General features: G+C 45.8%; 1 protein-coding gene across 5 annotated transcripts in view; it reads right to left on the minus strand.

The window, feature by feature from the left end:
* Positions 1-17,156, minus strand: part of FLT1 (fms related receptor tyrosine kinase 1) — a 173,632-nt gene extending 156,476 nt beyond the window's left edge. For 2 of the 5 annotated variants that reach the window (XM_082365015.1, XM_082365014.1), the window contains exon 1: positions 16,265-17,152. In XM_082365015.1, the coding sequence (XP_082221141.1) occupies positions 16,265-16,328 (64 nt within the window). In that variant the 5' untranslated portion in view covers positions 16,329-17,152. Of the gene's footprint in view, positions 1-16,264 lie in introns of all 5 variants that reach the window. The other 3 variants (XM_082365016.1, XM_082365018.1, XM_082365019.1) reach the window with 3 other exon arrangements.
* Positions 17,157-24,999: the final 7,843 nt, after the last annotated feature.

Consider the following 24,999-nt stretch of genomic DNA (forward strand, 5'->3'; position numbering starts at 1 on the left):
ATTACAAATAATGACACAACCCCACTTGCTTTGCATATAAAAATATGGGAGAAATAAAATGAGATTGGAAGGCTGAGTGTGATAAAGCCCTGATGTTAATTTCAAGCTGATTCTGATAGAGTTTCTGGAGTCTAAACTACATAGAACACATTTTTCCGGAGTACTTTCGACTGTCTGTAAAGGAGGTGCCTTATAAATCCACTCACTGAAAGTTGAGAGATCTCCGTCTTTGTTACCAATAACATATACAAACCCTCTGACCCTTGAGATTTAAATAGCCAAGAGTGTGCAATAAAGTTATCCATCATAGGGGAATTGAGGTTTTGAAAGCTGCGTTAGCATACTTTCTAAGGCTCATTAAACACTGTCCTTGACCATTGTGTTTCTATTGTCAAAATCAGTTTCCTTCTAAATTAAACAATTTGGAACACAATTGCTTTTCATTACACATATTTTGGAGATTAATCCTGCACAGACAATGGGATGGGTGTGTTGACTGAACAGTTCTTTTAAATTCTGCTTTGCTTTAATTTTCATGTTTTCTTAAGACTCACTTAATTTACATAGTAAATATGGGTAATAGCAGGCCTTCCTAAGATTTTTTTTTAAAAAAGTTTATAAATTCTTAGATGGAATTAATGTTATACAAGTTTTGCTGACAGCCAAGCTTCTGGAAGGGAAAGGAACCAATTAAAAGCAGTATGCTGCCACCAGAAGTATCTCAATTTTTAAAGAAATAATTGACTGAAGGTTTTTCAGTCACTTCAGTATGTGATATTCAGTTCTTCCTTACAAATATCCATGACAGACTTTAATGTAATTTGCACCCAAAACCTGGAGAATATTGGTTTTAATTCTCGGGTCATTTTTACTCATACAGTTTCGTTAATCTATCATAGAATTAGCATTTTTAATATCCTCCAAGATATCGTATATCTGATGGAAGAAAAAATAGAACCAAACACCAATTTCTGTTATCAGTTGGCCATCGACCTCACAGGCTTTAACATAACTTACGGATCAGCTCATTCTGGAGGACAAGACCAAAACCAAGAAGTAGAAGTTACATAAAAGCAGAAGGAAGCACTGCGAAGAGAGGTAGTAAGGTCCCCAATACTGGACCTGTCCCCACAAAGTGAAACCACCAACCCCGAGATGAGATTGATGAAGTGAGTGGGCTAAGGGTTGGACTCCCATCCATGATTACAGGAGGCTGGGAATGCATCACCTTCATTTACCTATCCTTCTTATCTCTTTTACTGCCAGCCAATCCTGGTTTTTTCCCTACTCCATTCCTGATACTACCCCTTCCGCTCACCCCCTCGCCTTGGCGCTCTCTCTGCTGCTCTGTAACCTCAGCATTTATTCTTCCATTTAATATTTCAAACATATTCCAACAGAAGGATACAATAATAAACAAGACAAACCAGATTGCTTCTTTGAAGGGTTTATAACTTAGGCTGGACAACAGATAAGTATATAGAGACAGATGTAATTTTATACTTATAAATTAGTTTTTATACAAGTGTAAAATTATATTATGTTAGTGGGTGATCAGAGGGAAGGGTACCAGATGTGGGGAGGAGGGGAGGAACCCAGCCCAGGGAGTGAAGGACGTTCTCTCAGAAGAATGATGTTGAAGGTAAGACCTGAAGAATGAGCGTGTGTTTGCTGAAGGAAACACCAGGGTCTCTGTCTCTCTCCTTCAAACCTGCAAACCCTCTAAAACCCAACTTTACTTTGCAAACAACTGTTTTCTTTTATCAGCTACTCTTAATTCTCTTGTTTCTACAGCTCTGCTTTCCTTGATCTCTTTGCTGAGGAGAGAGCTCTATTGTTTCTTTCCAATGCCTTGGTTTGCATAGACAGACAGATAGATAGATAGATAGATGTAGATTTTTTTTTTTTTTTTTTTTTTTTAAGTCTGGGGTCTACCTGACTTCAGTTGCTATTAGAGAAAAAAAGCCGCAAGTGAACGTTCACTAGAAGATATGCCTAGGTCACACTGTACCTTTCTTTTTTAATATAAATTTATTTATTTATTTGTTTATTTTTGGCTGCGTTGGGTCTTCGTTGCTTCACGCGGGCTTTCTCTAGTTGCGGCAAGCAGGGGTTACTCTTCGTTGCGGTGCACGGGCTTCTCATTGTGGTGGCTTCTCTTGTTGCGGAGCACGGGCTCTAGGCACGCGGGCTTCAGTAGTTGTGGCTCGCGGGCTCTAGAGCGCGGGCTCAGTAGTTGTGGTGCACGGGCTTAGTTGCTCTGCAGCATGTGGGATCTTCCTGGACCAGGGCTCAAACCCATGTCCCCTGCATTGGCAGGCGGATTCTTAACCACTGTGCCACCAGGGAAGTCCCACACCGTGCTTTTTGAAATCATGGAAGAGGGACAGATACAGAATGAGGGGAATAAAAGAAAATGATCAGATGTCATCAGTCCTAGCCAGGACTTAACTTGTGCCTCCTCTTCTCTCCTCTTCCTAGCCTACACCATGGATGGTCCAGAGCCAAGGGGAAATGGTTTTCAGAGCAAATGGTCTTATCGAAGAGGGCGAAAACAATAGCAGCAATAATAACATCACCTGATACGTTTAGGCTGCATTGCTGCACCTACAAATTAAGGTTCCCAATCAACTGTCTTTCTTCTGTGCTGTTTGGGAACCTTGACCAGCTAAGAGTATCCCAGGAGGAGGGTCCATCTAAAGGAAATATCTCTTGGGAGCCATTTCTGTAGTGGCCAGGCAGCTTAGATCCTCAATCTGAATTCTGAGTCTCGATTCAAATCAGGAGAACACGGCAGCTCAGCCAAGGATAAGAAAGGGGTCACTGGAGCCAGAGGATGGCCCAGAAGGAAGGAACAGAACATTTCAGATGTGTGGGGAGAATTCCTGCCAGCTCTTGGACATATTTCTGCCAATCTCCTCCACTATACCCGCACAAAGGTTCTTAGAAGGTGAACCAATATGGAACCATGATTCCTAAAAGGCCTCTGAGACCCAGAGGGACGTCTAGGATACAGCTCTAGTCAGTTCAGCCAGCATTTATTGAGTGACTACTATATGCCAGGCACTGTCCTGGATTCACAGCTGTGAAGACAGGGCAGAAACCAGCCCTTCCTCTTGAAGGGCTTTCAGTCCTGAGAGGCCCCTTAGGACATGAGTCACCAAGAAGCAGATTAGGTGAATACCACCACGTGTTCAAGATTATCTAAGTCAACAAACAGAGATCACCTCAAAGCTAGGTACACTTTGTTTTTAAAGGACACGTTTCTGAGTACAGGGAGTCACGAATTCTTCACTAACATAGATGAGTCATTTCAGTAAAATTTACAGTTAACATCACAAAATAAAGACACTCAATGGTCAACACAGAGCACGATAGATACAACCATGTTTCCATCTTGAAATAAAATATAATAGGTTAATTGATCATTGAGCACTTTTTAAATGAATATGTTAAAAATGCTCTAAAATAAAAGGGTCTTCCAAGCATGCCTGAACTCATGCTAGAGGTTAAACATGAACCTGGAATGATGACTGGTTATGAAACTGACATCACGAGAATTAAATTCAATACGGCCCATGCTTTCCCTCGTGAAATCACAGCAGAAGATACAGCATTCCAAAACACTGTCAGAAAACATATTTCTCAAAAGACATTTCCCCTCCCAAGTTTCTACTTAACACTCTTCCAAAATGGTGAGTGAATTATTCCAGCAAAGCAATACCATGCCCATCTGCTTGCACCATGAAGCACATTGAAAATCAACAACAACAACTCTATTTCTACACTTTAGAATTTTACTACTCCTAAAAAGACATCTACCCGGATATAGAATCACTAAGTTTAATGACCGGTCCAAAAGGGCTAAAGCAAACTAGAAATTCTTGAAAGTTAGCATTCATGAGAGTTTCCTGCATTTCTAAGTGACTTTGTGTGGCAAATACTGAACTTAATGTATTTTTCATTTACCAGCTTTGAGGACAGGGAATGGGGTAGGGGAGTGAGTGGTAGAACACTTCTAATCTGTACACCAGTGATGTGTGTCAAATATTCCCTAACCCCCAAGAAGTTGTAGGTACACAAAGTCCATTCTAAGGCAATACAATGACTCAATTCCCATGCTTTTTTTTTTTTCCTTCTTCTCTAGTTCTAGCAGAATTCCCTATGGAGAAGATTTCAAAGCTATAAAAATTTCCAAATAACAACAGAGAACAAAAATCTGATCCAGCAGGAGACATTAAGTAGAAAAGAGTTAAACAGAGTTTTCCAAAAAGAAAACAATACCATTCATCATAGACAAAATGCTATAACACAAGTTTACATTGCCTTTTAAAATTGTTTGTTTGCAATCCCCTCTAATATATCCTTGCCTTTCCATCTGTTTACATATATTTTTGGTTTCTCTAATGCCAACTTAGAAAAAGAAAACAATCATAAAAATCAAACTGTATATATATAACCACTCCTTATAACTTTCATCCAAGCCATGTATCCCTTTGACCACACTTTCTACTGTTTCCTTGGAACAAAAGATAAAACTCCTCTATAGGTGGCAAAACAGCATTTTTCTCAGATTCAGATAAACATGGCCATATTCTGGTATCAAAAAATATCCCTCTCAGTGTGGAGAAAAGGGAACCCTCCTACACTGTTGGTGGGAATGTAAGTTGGTACAACCACTACAGAAAACAGTATGGAGGTTCCTCAAAAAAGTAAAAATAGAGCTACCATATGATCCAGCAATCCCACTCCTGGGCATATACCCAGACAAAACTATAATTCAAAAAGATACATGCACCCTATGTTCATAGCAGCACTATTTACAATAACCAAGACATGGAAGCAACCTAAACGTCCATCAGTAGATGAATGCATAAAGAAGATGTGGCACATATATGCAATGGAATACTACTCAGCCATAAAAAAGAATGACATAATGCCATTTGCAGCAACATGGATGGACTTAAGAGATTATCATACTAAGTGAAGTAAGTCAGAAAGAGAAAGACAAATATCATATGATATCACTTATATGTGGAATCTAAAACATGACACAAATGAACTTATCTACGAAACAGAAACCAACTCACAGACAGAGAGAACAGACTTGTGGTTGCCAAGGGGGATGGGGGGTGGGGGGAAGGAGGGATTGGGAATTTGAGATTAGCAGATGCAAACTAGTATACACAGAATGGATAAACAACAAAGTCCTACTGTATAGCACAGAAAACAATATTCAATAGCCTGTGATAAAACCATAATGGAAAAGAATATAAAGAAGAACGTATACATATGTATAACTGAGTCACTTTGCTGTACAGCAGAAATTAACACAACATTGTAAATCAACTATACTTCAATTTAAAAAAAAGTATCCCTCTCCAGGTAAGGATCAAGGAAAAAATAAAATGCTTTTTTCTCTTTCTTGACTTCTTGTACGTTTGAATGCCTGAAAGGAATGATCTAGGGAAAAGCAAGAGACCCAAAGAGCAACAGGCCTTAAAGAAATGCTTCCATTTTTGTTAACTGTACAAGGACTATCAGTCAAACAGGCAAAGCAGAGACTGTGTTCGTGACCATCCCAGACCGATGGGCGCTCCCTCTAGGACAATGCCCTTGGACAGCTGTCTTTTTCTCACGGGCATAATAACTTTCTATTCTAAACCCTGAAAACCAAACTCCTTGGTTTTCCTGAATTCCTAGATTTTATCATTCAAGATCTTTTGGATAAGTGTTGGTGGAAAGAGTACTGATTTCAAAATCAGAAAGACCTAGGTTTCCACCCTGGCCTGGTCACTTGGTAAGAATGTGACCCTCGGGGTTTCCATTCATAAAAGAAAGTTAAAAGCGTGTACGCTGGATGGTTCGGAAGAGGTTCACAGCGCCGGGTATGCGCATTCCTCCCCCTTCCCCCGGGGACAGAGTCCTCCCCCACCCCAGTTCATGAAGCATCAGGGCCCACCCCTTTACTCCAGCTTCATTAAGAAAAAAAGCTCCAGGTTGTTGCGGTTTCTGGGATCTCAAAGGCGCACAGAGAAGTAGACATTTGACTCCCGGAAACAGCCTGGCAGAGGGCAGCCCAGCCTGTCGGGGGACCTACCTGATGAGACCTCTTCCAGGATCAAAGTGCCCTTCTGGCGTCATCCGCCCTCCCGTGCAAGCTCAATTCATCCCAAGCCCCATGTGGGAGAGCAGTGTGGAAGCCTATATAAAGTCACGTTCTTAATGGTTTTGGAGCTCCTTCTCTGACTTGAATTTTTTGGAAGGGCCTTGAATACCCATGATAAGAAAACCCACATGATGAAAATTCTGTCTTAATGGGGCCTTTAATGGTGTCTGCCACACAGAGCAGTGGAATCTCCCAAGGCCATTTGAGGCCGGAGTTGCAGTGGAGTCTCACATTCTTTGGACGTGGCAAAGCTCCAAGGATAGAACGGTTTGGAAAGAAGGGAAAGACTAGCACACTCTCACCCGTGCTCCTTCCCTTCTCTCCTTTCCTTTAGGTTCTAAGGAGCGGTAAGAGGAGGGAGGTTTGGAGTCTGCCGGAACCAGATGGAAATAATTCCAGTTTAGGGAAAGTATTTATCTAAATACTTAGGTACTCTGTGATCTTAGGAGAAGTTTTTAATTTACCCAAGCCTCAGTTTCCTCATATGTAAGAGTACTGTACCTACCTCTTGGGACTGAGCAACGTAATATGTATAAATCTAAGTCCTGACGACCCTTGAGCGTTAGTTGCCTCCTTTCTCTCCACCCCCCTCCCCCCAAGCGCTTACAGCCTCACCACATCCCCCAGGAGATGCTCAGAGATCCTCTGATCTAAGCCCCTAGAAGCTGCCCACTGCCTACGCTCGCAATCTGAGGGTCAGCTGTCCCCCGCTTCGTGCCGGTGCCATGGTGTTCTTGAGAGCCTGGCAGCCCCCTTAACCGTGGCCTCTGTCCCCTCATCAGCAGAGTTACGAATAGGAAGCTCTTCCACTGGACCAGCTGTCTTTAGCTCACAGGTTAAGAAGGGCCAAGGCATTATTCACTATTATTTTCTTGGCCAAACTCCAGAATCTTTTCAAAATCTAGATTGAAAAGAAAGGTCAGGGACTTCCCTGGAGATCCAGTGGTTAAGACTCCGCGCTTCCAATGCAAGGGGCACGGGTTCGATCCCTGGTCGGGGGACTAAGATCTCACATGCCGCGTGGCGCGGCCAGAAGGAAAGGAAAGAAAAGAAAAGAAAGGTTTAGTACTAAACAGCAGTGTGGACCTCGAGAAACGAGCTCACAAGACTAAGCAGCTCCTCCCGCCTGGATAGAATGTCTTTCCCCACGCCCCACTCTGAGTTAGGACCGCTCTGACCGTCCCAATGTGGCAGAGGTGGTGCTGTAAGAGTTCCAAAGGCCTTGAGACATCCGCTGTTGTCCTCTCAGACGGCCCCTGCACCCAGTAAGGAGGGCGGGCTAGACGGCTGGGGGACCAAAGGCCGCCTGCGGAGGGTGGCCCCCCCCCACGACAGCCAGCGCCGCGGTCCCAGGGGCAAAGCCAGGGGACTACAGCTGCATGCGTGACCGAGGTGAGGCCCAAAGCAAACCGCCCAGCTGAGCCGCACCCAGATTTCTAACCCACAGACTCATGAGACATAATGAATTCTCGTCGTAGGCCACTGCGTTTTGAGGAAGCCTATTATGTGGCAGGAGATGACAGATACAAATGCTATCATGACTCAGGCTTGAGAAGCACTGATTCAGCCGTGGGTGAAGGATATGCTCTTTCTGTATCTGAAAATGAAAGCGTCCAAATACAGCTCACGCAATATTAGGCCTTAAATGCCCTATAGGTACCCCGAGATGCTCTCAGGGAAGGAGCAGCGGCTTATACTCTTGGCGTTTCACGAGAAGGCTCCCAGCACCACGATTCTGCCCGGTGAGAGGCCAGCTCTGTCTCCAATGTGGCGGCGACTTTGCTCACCAAGGGGGACAGACCCCTGGCATATCCCCAGAAGTCAGCAGAGCCATACTGCTCCGACAGGTAGAATTCAGCCATCCAAGTGGGGACGCTGATGCCAGCAGACGAATTCAGCTACAGAGGCTTGGTCAGAGAGGGAAAGAGAACAAGGCTTCCGACAGCTTCGTGGAGGGCTTACTGAAGGGTAGCAGGGCTGGACCAAAGGCGCGTGGGTGCCCGGGACAGGTCAGTAGCATGGCACCTTCCCAAAGGACTCTGTAGCCATGTGCCCACATTTCTATAGAGGAAAGGCTGGGCACTCCACAGCGTGAGGCAGGGAAGGAGGCCTACTACGAGCTTTCCTGTCTAGACCAGCAATCCAGTTCTGGGTCCTAACTCACATACCCTGCTCTGCAAAACAGGCCCGCCCATCCCAAGCACTTTATCCCAGAATTCCTCTGATTCTAAGAGAGGAAGAGTTCCTTTCTTCCTCACAGATACAGTTTCCTCCACCTTGTTAGATGTCTAGTAATGATTTAATTTAGTGCCTTTTCCAGATTGGCCCCAGGACGGGTGCCTCCCAAGTAGCCAGGCCTCTCAGTGGAGCCCGAGGTCAGGGGCTCTCCAAGCAGTGGTCTCTGCTTCCGTGCCTCAGCACCACCTGGGATCTTGTTAGAAATGCAAATTCCGGGCCCCATCCCAGGCCTCCTGAATCAGAAACTCTGGGGCGGGCCCAGTGCTGCAGCACAAGCTCTCCAGGTGATTTGGATATATGATAAAATAGAAGGTTCCGTAACCTCGGCCGCCCATTGGAATCACCTGGCAGCTTTAAATGAACGATGCCTCGGTCCCACTCAAAAACTCATGATCAAATTGGTCAGAAGTGCAGCCAGGGCAAGAGGATTCTAGAAATAAAGCCCCCCAGATGGTTCTAATGTAGAGCCAAAGCTGGGGACCCTGGAGAGAAGCAAAGGGTTTCACAGAACTCAGTTGGCAGACTAATTACTAATCAAGGCCGCCAAAGGCGGCCTTGAGCGCATGTGGTTTCATATTTGCATATGACAGAAGACAAGGCTTTTCACTTATACAAGGTTCACCTCAGGTCTCATTTCACAAAAGAACCTGATCATTCTTAGAGCTTTGCTTGTGTTGACCACGTGGGAGGGTCTGTGGTTTGAAAGGAAATGCAGTCCCACTCCACCGGTTCAACAGAAGGATAGAAGACCAGGCTGAGAAAAAGTACCCGTAAGCACTGTGGTAACCTGTGAAAAGACAAAAGCATTTGCCAAGATTTGCAATAACGAGACGAGGAAGAAGGCAAGTGCATTAAATTTCAAGCCAGCAAGAAGCACAGAAAATGTCATCAGCTGCAGGACAGCATGATGAGACGACAGCGGTGCCTCCTTGACAACAGATTACAGAGAAGGATGCTCACCTCCCTCGTTTTTACACCAAGTGACTTTGTTTTGGAAGCAAATGCTTTGTAAAACTTTTATTTATGGTTAAAACCTATCTGTTTAATGCCATTTTTACTATTTTTCACCAGGTCCCTATTTTCTAAGACCCACGGTTTGGTGAACCGTGGTATTGTTCAAGACCACAACCTCTGTATACTTTGACTACAGGTCCAAGTTAAGTCCAAGATTTTGTTTAAAAAAAAAAAAAAAAAAGTCTTGAAGCAGATCACGGGTGTCCCGGCAGAAGACAGGGCACAAGAAGAGTATGGGAGCCGGAAAGAGGCTCCTGGCTGGCCCAGGGCTAGTCCCTTGGTCACACGGGTCAAGGTCATCACTAGGATGCTGGTGAAGACGATTCAGACCCTGACACCAGAGCTAAGAGTCCTTTACTAAAATCAGCGCTTCTCAATTTTTTAATGTGCAAAAACACATCTGGGGACCTTATTAATATACAGGCTCTGATTGGTTAAGTTGCCAGGGGATGCTGGGCCATGGACCACACTTTGAGAAGCATGCTGCGGGCATGTGCAAAATTTGGGGCTGGGGATGGGAGTGGGGGAAGGGAGGCACCAGCTCGAGACTGGATCAGGGGGTTCCGATTTTTCAGAACATGTTTCACACCTAGTAGGCTGGTCCTGCCAGAAGAATCTATTTGCATCAATAGTTAAGGAGAACCTATTCTAAGGAAGGAGGAAATCAGGCAACTAGCCTGGTCCTGTAACAAGGCTCTTTATTAAAGCAGAATCTTGACTCTGAGTATCTCCCTGTCATTCAGATTTGCCACACAGCCCAGCACCCAATGACTCAGGTTTGAGTCTATGAGAGGAAAAGTCAAAGCATAAAATCTAAGAGCACTAAAAATAGTATAAAGCCCTGCGGAGTAAAGGTGAAGGGCCCGGCCCCATACCGACAGAGGGTTAGGACAGAACTGCTGCATGGACCCAAGCCCAGCTTTGCTGGCCCAGAGGCCCCAGGGAATCATCATGACCAAACAGGAGGGGATCACAAGACATGGGTATCTCAGAGTTGAAAATCATAGCTGATTTCCTAGATCTTAGCCACTCACTGCAGAGGACAAATATTCTCTATTGAGAAACAGCCTCTTTAAGGAATCCACTGTAACTGAGGCCCAATGGACAGGCAAGAGTAACTAATAACCTGGAATAAAGTCACATCTGGCCCGGAAAGATTTCTTCTTTGAAATGACAGTGTGGCTACATCATTCATTCATTCCAACATTTACCGAGAGCTTCCATGCCAGGCATGACAGTAGGTGCCAGGGATGTAAGAGCAGTTAAGACACGGGCCCTCCTCCCCAAAGAGTGAGGGCAGACACATAAACAGAATACTAACAATGCAAGGTGAGAAGAACAGGAGGAGGGACCCACAGGGACCCATATAGGGGCTATAAGAGGAGGCTACACATAGGAGCGGAAGAAACCAGTCATTCTGTCTGGGGCTGTAAGGAGGAGTTCATGGAGCTGGTGATTTCTAAGCTGAATTTTGAAGGCATGAGAAGAAAAGATGCAGAGGGAGAAAAAGGGTCTTGCAGGCAGACAAACAGCATGAAAAGTGCAAGGCCCATCTAAAGAATGGTGAGCTATTTCTTTGACGGGGGTAGAGTTTGTGTGGCTGGGACACGGGGTATGTGGAGGGAAATGGTAATAGATGAAGCTAGTACCGTAAGCCACAACTATTTAAGCTGCAGCCATTCAAAAGGAGGATTCCAACTGTTCACAAGAAAAATTAGTTTTCTCCCCAAATCTCTCAGTATATTACTAAGCAGCCATCGTTTTGATATTCCTAATTAAACCCCTTATGGGCTTTAAAGTTTTTTCATATTAAGAAAAAGATGCCAGTTGGGTATAATAAATTATGGCATAGCTATACCATGAAATGCTATGCAGTCATTGAAAATACTGTTGTAAAAAATTGATGATGCATTAAAATATGAACGTATTATGTTCAAAAAGGCAGTTTAAATAGATCTTTTCACAAAAGAGCATATAAATACATATCTACCACTACAATATGTTCATATGGTGCTAGTTTTATGTGTGTAAAAAAAATTTATTCGTGCATTGATGGTGAGAAAGAAGACTCTTAAATATATTCAATAAAATGAGAAATAAGATTAAATACCAGCATTTAAAATGAAATTTTAGCTCTGCAATAATGTTATTCAACAAATATTTGAACATCTCTACTCTGTTTGGGGTACAGGAAATACAAAAATGAAGAAGAAATGTTATCTGTAGGATGAACATCAGGTTCTGTTCCTGGGTCTGGCACCAGCCAGCTGTTGAGCTTGAAAAAAAAAAAATCACTAAACTGCTCGTCTCTGAAAGGAGTAGATTAGATCCCTGAGGTTCCATCTAGCGCTCACAGTGTATGTGTCTGCGCAATGAGATCAATTCTCTCAAGGAGCACAAAATCAAGGAAAGGAGCAATAATCAGACATGGCTCTTAGGCATCCAGCTTTACCAAGACTGATGGGAAATCCCCAGGAATTCTTGACATCCCCCGACATCCGCCCCAGCAGCAATGCAGGAAATCTAGTCCACTATCGTCAGCAGACTCAATGGAACCATTTCCTTAATGAAACCCCCCTGCAGTCCCAGATACTAAAACCAGAAGCTTTCTTTTCAAGCCCTCCCTCCATCACCCCCCATTCCTCCCGTTTCCTTCCCCTTCCTCAATCTGGTATAAAATCCAGTACTGTAATCAGCAGCATGCAATTTCCAAGGCACCCAAGTGTGTGAGGAATCAACAAAGATCCTGGAAAGCATCTGGCAGGAGCTCTTGTCATTCCTTACAAGCTTCCCCAGTGTACTGAGCCCAATGGGAATGGACTGTTCTTGCAGATCGTTTTCAACCAAATGCAACCAATGCTTTTAATGCTTTTAACCGTTGCTAATGACATATTTTTACTTAAAAATTAAGCCTGGTGTTATTTCAAATGTCCTTCCTCCTCTAGCCACAATGACAAATGCTCTGAAAAATTATGATATTCACTTGCTATCCAACAAACTCCTGACCGTGCAATTGAACCAAGACCCTAACACCAGCAAGCTCTGCGTTTAACACCCGGGTGCCAAGAGAACTTCCCTCACTCTCCACCCTCACACTCACTCGCATGCACATCTCAATTTAAAGCACTACAGAAGCTATTTACTCTGTTATTTGGTCTTGCTTTGCAGAATTCTCAAGCCAGAGTAAACATCAGTCATAACTTGGTGATCTACTGGGTAACCTTCCTCAAGGATACTACCTTTTTTTTTTGGTGGATATAAAACCATTTTGGGAGGCGATATATCATTTTCAACTTCTCTATTATATACATTCAAAGGAGATTTAAAATATCTAAATAGTTTTGGTAAAAACAAAGTGATTATTTGGTCTGTTCTAAAAAGTCATATAAAATAAGTTCCAGTTTAAATAAGAGGTTTAGTATTCTTGTGGAAATTGGAAACTCTTTTAGACTTAAGTTACTTGGCGAGCAAATAAGTATTATTTGCAACTAGTAAGCATTAATTGAAAAAAACAAGAAATACATATGAGTTTTAAATGACCGGTCTCCTTAGAAAAGATCATGGAACTAGAGTTATGAAATAGAGTCTATTTCATAGAGTTACACATTCTGTTAGTTAAAAAAAAAAAAAAAAAAAAAAAAAGCCCAAGATCATGATTCGTCCTGGCTTGGGCATCCTCTAACAGCTTAGTTCTTGCAACCCGACAAAGAGCAAGCTAATCGGTTGGAATTAGGTGTGTTGCACTAGTGAAAAAGAAAATCCACCGTGATTACTGACAGCAGGGGAAAGCCAGCTCACCCCTTCAGCCCCAGCTCTGGCATCACAGGGCTGATCACCCATTCTATAGGCAAATGAAGTTGAGGGAGGGAGAAAAACAGACACTGTGTTCAGTCTGTTTCTTGGAATCATTCATTGAATTTTAGAGCTGGGAAAGGCCCCTAGAAATAACCATCTATTCTAATGTCTTAATTTTACATGTGAAAACACAAAACCCACTTAGTGCTCCCTAGAAAAGAAACTGGATAGCCTATTACAGAATTTTCAACAGGGACAGAAAAAACTTAATAAATAAATAAGGTCAAAATATTGAGGAACTAGAGTAGGTGACCACCTACAATTTATCTGCAGTGTGATCCATCATTTGGAAAACTAGGTGGACCACCAAACGTGCTACGGAATTAACATTTCAAACGTACAGTTCCGGAAAAACACAACCCAAAGTGTGGCTTTATAAACCTTGGAGAAAAGACAAACTGTTATGCGAAATTAGCTTGATTTTGAGAGATTTAGTACATTCATTTTGGAAATGGGGATCATTGTCATGTACACTTTTGATTTAACTTTATATCATTAATTAACTCCACTCACAAAATTTGCAAGTGAAGCACTTCCGATTAGCTATAGCAAACTGTACATGTCAGCTGCTCAAAAACTCTAGAAAAAGGGGGGCAGACAAAAAGGGTCTGTGGCTTTCATCAAGGGTGTGCTGCCTTAAAATAAGAAAACGAGACTTTGAGCTGGAGAAAGGAAGACTAGTATCCTTTTAAGAGGAAGAGACTGCAACATAGAGGACTTGGAAGCACGCGAATATTGGGAGTGTTTTTATTTCCCAGGATATTTAGAAGAAGGTAAATATACTCTTTGCGGGGAAAGGTATTATCTTTTTGTATTACTGAACCTCTGATTATTTTATACCTCAGTGAACGCACACGTAATATTAATAACTCATAAAATTATATAGCACCCAACAGTGAGCAGAGCTGGCCCGTGATGGGTGCAAGCTGGACTCCTCATAAATCCACAGGGCAGAAACTTGGCCCCTATCTAGACACCACTCCCCAGACATGCAGCCCCTCGTTCAGTTTGAAAGCGCTGATGCAGCTTAGAAAGCAGGTACCTGATTGTTTTACTGTGACGCAGCTGTTAACCCGCGGGAGAAGCCTGTGGTTTAGATTGGCGATTACAAACCCCAACAGCTGATAGAACATTCCCTAAACCGGCAGGTGAAGAGGTTCTCACCTTGCCAATGTTTGTCTTGCTTTCCCCCTATAACACATATGTAAAGCATTTTTTAAGAAATCACAAGAGTTCCAAGATTTCTGCCTCATTTAAGTAAAATCTAAGAGCAATCATAAGAGGATCTCACTCGCGTTTCTGAAAAGCTGCCACGGATCTAAGTTGCTTTTAACCAGGAACAGAACTATACTTTGCTAGTTTTTGAAACAAAATAAAGATGTCTATGTGTGAAGCAGAAAATCCAATAAAGCATATACTTTCCCCTCCATGTTTTGGATTCACAGTAATTTACCTAGATTTATTTACTTTTACATAATAGACGATGGACTTCAGCAAGTTACTTAAATGCTCCAAGCAATTGTATTTCAAAACACATGACTTTTCAAACCCCAAGATGTAGTTTTAAAACAGAAAAGCAGTACTTCACTTCATATAGTTATTTTAGCAACATTTCCAACTTAGAGCGAGTTCTCTCCAATTTAGTACGAATTCGCCTTGCCTCTCGGTTTAACAGCTTCATCCAAGTGGAACTATTACTTGTTATTAAGAAACAGGTGGTTTAATTAGTCTTCCCACTGAGAAGGAATATTTGTTACTGCCTTTCGAGTTTAACAAGCATTTAAAAAAAAATATGCTCAACCCTACGGACTTTCCTACCCAGGGATCTTTGCAATAACCTATGTTACTGTATTTTATTTCATATTTTACCTTTCCTCCACGACGCTTAAGAGACAGGCGCTCCAAAATCGGGCTCTCTGCGCCCAGGGGGACTAAACCAGGGGGCTTGGCCACTGAGCCCCGCTGAGAAGAAAAGGCAAGTCCGAGTCCCTAAATGCCCTCGGGTTTTGGCGCCTCGGGGAGGCCACCGCCACACTAACCAGGTACAACCTACTGGTCCCTGAAGGTTCTGCCGCCAGTGTCCCTAACGCCCAGCAAAGGCGCGCACCTCACCGATTCCTCAAACCGCACCTTTTGGTCCAAATCATTTGCCCTTTCTTCTCTCGGAACTTAAAAGGCTAGGCTTGCAATTCTGAAACTTAACGGGATTTGGGTCCTCGACTGCCCTCGTCGGTCAAGGTCACTCAGGTCGGCGACCTGGGCTGGACCCGTGGCAGAGGCTCCACTCGGATGGATGCGCGCCCAGCGCTCAGGCCCAGTGGCCGGCGAGTGGGAAGCGGGGGGGAGGGAGGAGAGGACGCTGGGGGAACGTTCCCCGGACACGCGAGCTCGGGGGCCCAGAGTGGGTCGAAGGATACCAGCTCTTGCCATCTTCAGGGATCTGTGTGCTCCCGCCAGGCACGCGATCCCTTCCTAAGGGTCTCACCTCCTTCCCTCGGGAGGCGCGACGTCGCGGCCCGTGCCCGACATCGCCAAGGCCGGGCCTCAGCCCAGCCCCCGGGCAGCCACGCGGGCGTCCTAGGAGCCGCTGATCCGGGGGCCTCGCAGACCCGGCCAGGCCACCTGAGAGCAGGCTCCGGGGGTCAGGCAGGTCCGGGTGCGCGGCACTTCCCGAGCCCAGAACCTGGGTGGGGGGCCCCGGCTTGGGGGAGGCCGCCAGGCAGCGAGGATCAGCGACTCCAGCCGCAAGGGGCAGCCCCAGCGCGGACCCGAGCGCGGCGATGCTCGCGGACCCCAGCCAGCTGCTCTCCGGGGCGCCCAGCCCGACCGCCCGGCGGAGGAGAAAGGGCGTCACGGCCCCAGGCGTGTCCACTGCAACTGGTGTCCCCGGTTCCCTCCGAGCTCGCTCCCCGCGCGCACCCGGCCCCCCGGGCTGCGCCCCTGCCCCCGCCAGCCCCGCGCCGGCCTCCGGCCGCGGCCGCGCCTCACCTGTGAGAAGCAGACCGCCGAGCAGCGCGCAGAGCAGGACCCCGGTGTCCCAGCAGCTGACCATGGTGAGCGCGACGCGGCCTGCTCGTCCGGTGCCCGCGCTCCTCGCGGGCGCCCGCCGCAGCCGCCCGAGCCTGTCTCCTCTCGCTCCGGCCCTCCGCCCCGGGCGCCCCTCTCCGCGGCTCCAGCCGAGACACAGCCACTTCCCCCGGTAATCCTCGCAGCCCGGCGTCCTCCGGCCGTTGCGTCCCAGCCCCGGAGCCCGCTCCGAGCCGCCGCCGCCGCCGCCGCCGCCGCCGCCGGGGAGGAGCCGCGAGGAGAGCTGAGCCCGCGCGCTCCGAGCCTCCAGCGGACCTCGATTAAGACGAGCCGAGGGCGGGGGCGATTTATAACCTTTCCCCAGCCCACTTCCTACCCCGGCACCTCCTTCCAGTGACGTCAAGGGGTCCCCCACCCCTCATCCGCCTCCCCACCTACCCTCTTCCTCCGGGACCTGATTCCCTACGGCTCGGGAGGGGGCGGGGGCCGCCGGGCGCGGGGGCGGGGAGGGAGCGCGCGTGGGGAGGCGCGGGCGGCGCGGGCGGCGCGGCCCCGGGGCGCCGCCGGGCAGGTTCAGGGTCCTTGCTGCCGGCTCCCGTCCCGGTCCCCTCCTCCTTCCCTGAGCTCTCAGGAAATCCCTGCAGGCTCTCTCCGCCCGGCTTACTCAGCCCTGGGGGCCGCCCGAAGCTGGGAAGGGGGACAGGGCTGGACCTCCACCGCCCGGCCCCCGGGGCGGAAAGTCCGACCCTGGGAAGCTGGCCGCGCCTCCGCGACGGTGTCCTTGGCACGGAGGGGCGAGGCGCAGGCCGGCTCCCTCCCCCCCTTCCTTGCTCTTCCCGCGCTGTCCCGCCGCCCCGCGACTCTCCCAACTGTCCCCAGACGTCTAGGAAGGCGCCGGACACCCTCGGCACAGGGGACTGCGCCAGGAGCGCCCGCGGGGACCGGACGCTTGGCTGGCACCTTCGGGAAGACAGCGAAGCCGCTCGGGTCCCTGGGGAGCGCGTCTGTGTCTTTTTCGACCTCACAGATGCACCCGCCCAAGTCATTTCCTAAACCCTCGGCTTCCTAGAAGCAAAACAAGCAATAACATCATGATACCTTTTAAAAAGCTGGGACGTGAAGCTGCTCCTGCAACTTATAAAGGCCGAGCACTTGAACTTTATTTCCTAAATGCTCGAAAAGAATCCTTCTTATGGCTGCTTGCTACGCAAGATGAGTGACTCCACTGCCCTTCGAACAGAACCCGGGGAAATTAACGTGAGGCACTAGATCATCTGCGATGACACTAATTCCACCTCGTTCCCCAATTATGTTTCCATTACCTCAAAGGCTGATACCGTCCTAGGCTCCACGGAGCAGCGCAGTCTTGTCCCTGTAAATACCGCTGGTTTGAAAAATAGTTCTACTGCAAACTGCCAGATGGCCACGATTAAAAGGAACGTGATGGCTCCTAAACGCTGGGCCAGCGACTCTTCCTGAAGGACTGGACTGCCTCCCGCCGGGGAAGGTTAGGCAACCCGGAGTTGCCACACCTCTGAGCGGCAGGGCCAGGACAGGTCCCCGCCGCTGGGAGCCCCACGCAGGAACAGCGCATACGCCCACCTGGCGCTGGGGCTCGGGAGTGGCAGCCCCACGCGGCTCCGAGGAGAGTGAGACCACGCGGAGCCTTTGCGCGCCTGCTGCCTTCTCCACCTTTTCTGGGGCTCCTACGCCCAAGCTTGATTCCTTCAAATCCGCAGCACCATTGCGTGAACAGTTAGTTAATTACGTATCTCAGGGTTACAGCCTAACAGCGGATCTTACTCACAACTGGTCCCCCAGCCTCGGTCACAGCCTGGGACACACCCGCAGAGCCGAGGTGTCCCCCCTGCCTCACTTCAGAGCTGCCTGTCGCTCCCATGCTCTCTCCCAAGAAGCGGCTGTCAGCATCGCCCTTCTGCAGCCCCTGACAGAGCCAGGCGTTGTGTTAGGGCCAAAAACACTGTGATGGGAAGATGTCTTCCAAGGGGCTTAGAATCTGGAGAGGAGGTTGACGGGTAAAGAGGCCACGACATTACAGTGTGAGGATCCCAGTGCTGGAGGGAGCCTGGGTTCACGATGGGCACAGAGAAGAGGTGGTCCATCTGAGAACTCAGGAGCGCTTCTTAGGAGAGACACTTAGCTGACCCTGGGGGAAAACGGTCCATAGTACAGTCTACAAAAGTTTACTACAACCCTTCAAATGCTATCTGAGAGACAACACTTCACATACCGGCTGTCAGACATGACTCTGCATCGAGTTTACTTGTGAAGCCACAACGGGTATCTGATGGATAGCTGAAACGATCTTCATGACCTCAGACGTCCATCAACAATACTATAGTATAGGGACTTCCGTGCTGGCGCAGCAGCTAAGAATCCGCCTGCCCATGCAGGGGACACATGTTTGAGCCCTGGTCCGGGAAGATCCCACATGCAGCGGAGCAAGCAAGCCCGTGCGCCACAACTACTGAGCCTGCGCTCTAGAGCTCGTGAGCCACAACTACTGAGCCCATGTGCCACAACTACTGAAGCCCGAGCACCTAGAGCCAGTGCTCTGCAGCAAGAGAAGCCACCGCAATGAGAAGCCCCTGCACCACAACGAAGAGTAGCCCCCGCTCTCCGCAACCCACGCACAGCAAGGAAGACCCAATGCAGCCAAAGATAAATAAATAAAATTTTAAAATAAATAAAATTCAAGAAAAAAAACAATACTAGCATATTGCCCAACTATTTAAGGTTAAGAGAGTCCTGGTCGAATCTAACTTAATTTACACCAAAATCATTCTGCATTAAGAGTGGTCTTCCACAAATTCCCAACTATTCTTTTGAAAAGTTGCAGGTTTTAATTATAGTCAGCAATTTCTTTACTTCTTACTTTGTTAGCTGCATTAGCCTCCTAACAAAGAACTCAAGATGCTACAAGTTCTCACAAGGTTTTGTTCTGAATTTCATTTTACCTCAGATAAATATTAGCATTTAGATAAATGAATATCTAAGCTTAACTAATGGGAAGTAAAGGTATGGTTCTCAACCCCCCACCCCCCAAAAAAAGAGATAATACCTTTGAACAAGAATGGGCTACAGCACCCTTCCAACTAAATCACTAACGAAAGGGGTTTTATAGATAACAGTGATGGAAAAGATCAATTTCAACATGCCTGGTGGGTATAAAAAGCTATTGAAATAGACTATCTGCTTGCTTCCTGCTCACATACAAAAGGACGTTTCATGTCCTGCAAAACCAGACATTCTCTCTTGTTATCAGCTACAAACATTCTCTCGAGGATTCTTTCTAGCCCCTATTCAGAGGCACACTGTTGGTAAAACCAACAGCTTTAATATTCAAGACTGAGCAACAGTGTGGGAGCGTCTCCTGTGAGAGACAGGAGGGAACCCAGGGCCTCATCTTCCTACGGTGGACCAAGGGTAGAGCCCATCAGCTTGCGGTCACCAGGTCTCAATCAGGACTTCGTCCCCACATGGGTTAGGTGGCTTCAGAGCAAAGAACAACTATACTCCACGGCTACACACTGCATAGCATAAATATGTATGGTTGGTTACAAGAACCAAATGACTTTTATTATAAAACCCTTCTGTGTTATATGGAAAAAAACAGCTCCCAGCACATCTCCGCTTGACAGTTCCGGCTCCTAGATCTGAGTAGCCCACGCTCACAATCCTCCTTGGGCAAGCTCTGCTGAGTTCACCAGCCAGACACACCCACGGTTCCACTTCTCCGAGGCTGATAGGTTCTGCTGGAGTTCCTTGCCTGCCCCCCATGGACATGCGCTCTCCTCTTGTTTTGGCTCCACGTGCTTCACTCCATCCCTGACTACCTGCTCCTCACATAGGTTGGTGCTGCAGCCATTTATCTCGTTTTGATTGATTCGGGCTTTCAGCTTCTTTCTGAGGCAGAGTCTCCTAGCTCTGGTCTCCTGGTTGGTTAGCCCTGCACCCTCCTCCGTAGGAACTGTGACATGGATACTATATTTCTGTTACTGCAGCCTAAGATCAAAGGAGCCCTTTCTGTGGGCCACTTTGTACCCTGGATGCTTGTGGGACTCGCTGTTGGTTAAAAGCCCTGAGGCTTTTTCACAGGAGCTGTGGTCTGGCTATACTGGACAATCACAGCTTTTGATGACCCAAATTGCAGACCCTTATACCCACTCTTATTAAATTTCTTGTTTGATTTAGTCCATCTCTCTGGCCTGTTGAAATCTTTCCGGCATAGAGAAAATTCAGTGCATTTTCTATATGTCGTGCTTCAGATTATCCAAAAATATGATACATATGCCTTCTGTGTCATGATCAAAATCACTGACCAGGGCAGAGCTGAATAAATGAATAAAGGAAGGACGGAAGGAAAGAAAGAAGGAAGGGAGGGAGGGAAGGAGGAAGGGAGAGAGGAATCAGCAGACGTTAAGTAAACCAAAGCATTCTTTGTGTCATTATCTCTGATGCGTGATGTGTCATGCATCATCACCATGGGAGGCTGCATATTAGCTGGTCACCATTTACCATGTCATTATTCAGGAATAATTGATGGTCCTAGCAAGAAGTAATAAGACAGGTGAGTTTTATTCAAGGTATTTTAGGAAAGTTTTTTAAAAAAAGCCCAGATGGAGATAATTAGAGAAGATTGGGGCAGGAGAGGAAGCAAAACAGAGAAGGGACTAATACCTAAAGAAAAAGTAGCTGGCTAAGGAAGTCTGTACAGGGGTCATCTAATCAATAGAATTAATAACTTTTGCCAAAGGTTAATTTTATCTCAGCCTATAAAAAATATGACATTACTTTTAATACACTTTTAGTTATAAAACATTTTAGACAGATGCAAAGATGGGGAGAGGATGAATCATAACCCCATCGTCTCTATAAACCCACCGAGATCTCTTTGGTATATTTCATGTTAGTCATTTTCTTAGAGAGTGCTTTTAAGTCTCTGTGTTTCTATATAGCCTTCATAATTATTATATTTAATAGCTGTAAAATGTTATCCTACTGCCGGACATTTCAATTTCACCATTATATATAATCCCCAAATGCATTTAATTTGACATTGGAATGTTTTTTAGTCAGTTAGGCACATCCACACACTCGGTAGCCATTTCTCTCCTCCCTCCAAGCCCCTTTTATACACACACACACACACACACACACACACACACACACAGAGTCAATATTCTTGCCTCACTTGAGACTTGCACCAGCTTCGTCCAACAGTGACCTGGCTAAGCAATCGGAAGAAGTTTTGTGTCATGCGGCATAATCCAGAAAATGTATTCTCTCATTCAGTAAACGTTTTTTTTTTTTTTTGTACCCATATGCAATTCTGGGCCAGTCTTGTTGAAGACGGTAGAATAGAAGATATAATTATTGCCCTAGAAAGCCTTACCGTTTATTTGAGAAGGCCAGACTTCATGAAACATGAGGAAACAATTCTACTGCAATTAAAACAGTTCTACGGCAAGAACAAGATACAGTTGTGAGTACTAAAAGGAACTGTTCCTCACTGAATTGGGAAAGGGTTTTGAAGGTAGTAACAGATTTGTGTGGGCAGAGAGGGGAGGGCATTCTGACAAGGAGCAAAGGGAACAAAACCAGCCCGCTATGGGGGTGGGGGGACGTGTGAGGGGCAGGGGGCGGCCAGTGGAGGAGGGAGGGTGTCAGGGAACAGCGAGGCAAGTTTCAGCAGGTAAGGCTGAGGGACCTTGACTACTTGGTAGGTAAATTTAAATGTGTTTCATCCCGCCAGTCCTAGGAAAGGATGGTTAGGATGGTTAGACTAGCATATAGGGGATTCAAGGGAAGTAAGACAAATGAAAGGAATAAACTATTAAATAAATCTAGGAAGAAACAAACTATTCAGCGGCGATAGGATAGAACTGGAACAATGATGGGAAGGAGAGAGCAAGAGGGCAGGTGGCTCTGGTTAGTAGTTGGGAGAAGGGATGGAGAGAGAAATTAACACTGGGGTCGAGGTGAGGGAGACAGAGGAGCCCAGGAGAGCCCCAAGGTTCCAGGAAGGACTCTAAGATCGATGAGCATTGCCGGGATGGGGAGGCTGGTGGGAGAGGAGGGGAAGGACTTGTTGGTTTCAGCCAGGTTCAGGTGAGTGGGCAATTGAAAACAGCCTACTTTATTTTCCTCCTTGAGCCAAGACAGGGTTTAAAGTGATCGTCTGGCTCAGGGCCAGACATTTTAAGGAAGTAGAAAGTCATCATCGGATTGCTGTACCCTAACACTGGACCCAAATTTATATACTCATAACGTCTGAGTTTTATGTAATGGCTGGGCTGTGACTAAGAAGTTTATTAAATGCCATGAGTTGGATTCCCACGTCTGAGTAAGCAGGGGTGAGCAGCAGAGCTCTCCAACTTCAGCCCTTCCTTCTTGCAAAGTTCCGCCATACCCAGACACAGCCTCTGGGCAGGTCTGCTGGCCGCTTCCGTGAAAGACCATCCCTTTCCTTCCTGATCTCTTCCAGACTCCTCCCAGATGTACTTCTCATGCGTATCAGCAGCAGCAGAAGTCAGGGAGAAGCCCAGCCACTCTCTGCCCTGGACCACAGGCCCATCTGAACCAGCAGTCAGCCAGAATGCAGGAACTTTTCAAAGATGCAAACTGGCAAATCTGACATCAGACGCAAAATCTAGCAAATATGTCATTTTGTAAGAAAGTTAGACCCCCCAAGCTCACCTAATCCAACTGTGGAGGGAAGACTTGAGTTTAATAAGTGGCTTGAGGTTTTTTTTCTGTTGAAAAAATAATATTCCATAAAATCAAGTTCTGGCTAAACTGAGAACATTGCTTCTGAGAAAGACATGACATCATAAGCTGCTTTCCACTAATGTTAAACTGCTAAATAACTTTGTTTCTATAATTTTATACTAAAAATTTCTTCAGAACACCTATAAAAAGTATCAGAATCATTGTCTCTGTATTTTGGAGTATACTCCCCGTTTGTCCCCGAAAGAGAAAAAAAGTTGATGCCAAGATATGATAAACAAACCTTGGTTTTGGACATAAAACAGATCAATGTCCAAAGCAACAAGTCAAATACTAGGGTGGTTTTTCTTGATGAAATTTTAAACCCAGCCAAATAATAATAATAATTTAATAATAAATAATAGTTTAATAGTTATTTAATAAAAAACATAGTTTATTATTTAAATAGACTTCCCTTTCTTCACATCCTGAAGTAATCACAGATAAAGTGATAAAATGTCTGAGATGTGCTTCAAAATTATCCAAAAGTAGTAAAGATGAAACGAGATAGGCCCTATGTTGATAAGGTTGAAGCTGAATCATGGGTATATAATTTATATATATTTCTTTCTTTTTAGGTATATGTTTGAAATGTTTTCTTCATAAAACACATTTTTCTTTCCTAGTCTAAAACTGAAAAATGCAAACTATCAACCCAAAGTAAATTTTAGGCTCTGAGTCTAGAAAAAAGTAAAGCTAGAGAGAGAAGGAGTACAGTGAACGTTACCTGGTGACCAGAGCTTCAGTTTCACTGACAGTCAAGAGGACAAGTTTCCAGCAAATCCATTGTTCGTTGATAAGAGGTATGAATAGGTGCAAAGTAGTCACAAGGGAAACTGATGGTTTAAAAACTACACTTGGCTTGAAAAGTACTGCTGTATTCAGAAGTAACACAGATAAGCAGAAACAAGATCAAGGAAAAATAAAGGAAACAGGAATATTTTTTAAAAGGAGAATCCAGGAAAATATGCTGTATATGATGGAGAGGAGAGAAATGCACAAGCTTTGAAAATCTCTTTTCTCCTCCATCGTATTTATTTAGAAATTGTTGTGGGTGACCATTAACTAAAGAAAATGAAACTGAGGGGGGAAGGATAGAAACCCATGCTTAATCATCTCATGATATAAAGACCTTAAAAACTATCAGTTTTTAAAAAAAGCAAAATGAAACAGGATTTGTTGGCAAGCATCCTAGGCAATTTAGGAACAGAAAGACAATATTGCAAGACATTTTTTCTGGAACATACGAAGAAGTGTCTAAGGTTGGAAAAACAAAGATTCCAGAAGACTGACTGGGGAAGATAACACATAGAATCATAAAATATGAATGTACAAATGAACCTCAGAGACGATCACGTCCAACCGCTTGATCTTACTTTAAGGAAACAGGCAGAGAGGTGATGTGCTTTGCCCACAATGAACCTGAATCTGCAGGACCTCCTTGGGCTTATGGTTTAGACTCCACTCCCACCCCCAGAGTCCCCTCAGCTCTTCTGGTCTGTTAATGCCAAGCTTATCATAGGGGAGGAGAGAGCTGGTTCCTAAAGACCCATTGCTTCATCCCCTGGATCATCGTGAAACGATCTGGTAACTCGGTGGAAGGAAGAATCTGTCTGCAGGTCAGCTCAGATCTCAGTTGGGTCAAGATCACCACCTTTGAGCAGGTCACCTGCACTCAGAAAGCAACGTAAAGCAGAGAGCAAAGCACTTCTGCTAGTCTGGGGGGATGTGTGCAGCTTCTAGGGCCAGCCGGCCAGGGGCTCTCTGCCTCCTGCTGGATATATGACCTTGAGCAAACCCACCTGACCTCCTTGGGCCCCAGTCCCTTACCCTGGGACATCAGCAGAACTGATGGGTTGTTGTGAGGATTAGAAGAGAAATCCAGAAAAGCATTTATAATAGTTGAT

Source organism: Balaenoptera borealis (genome assembly GCF_965194805.1).
Source record: "Balaenoptera borealis genome assembly, chromosome: 18".
NCBI lineage: Eukaryota > Metazoa > Chordata > Mammalia > Artiodactyla > Balaenopteridae > Balaenoptera > Balaenoptera borealis.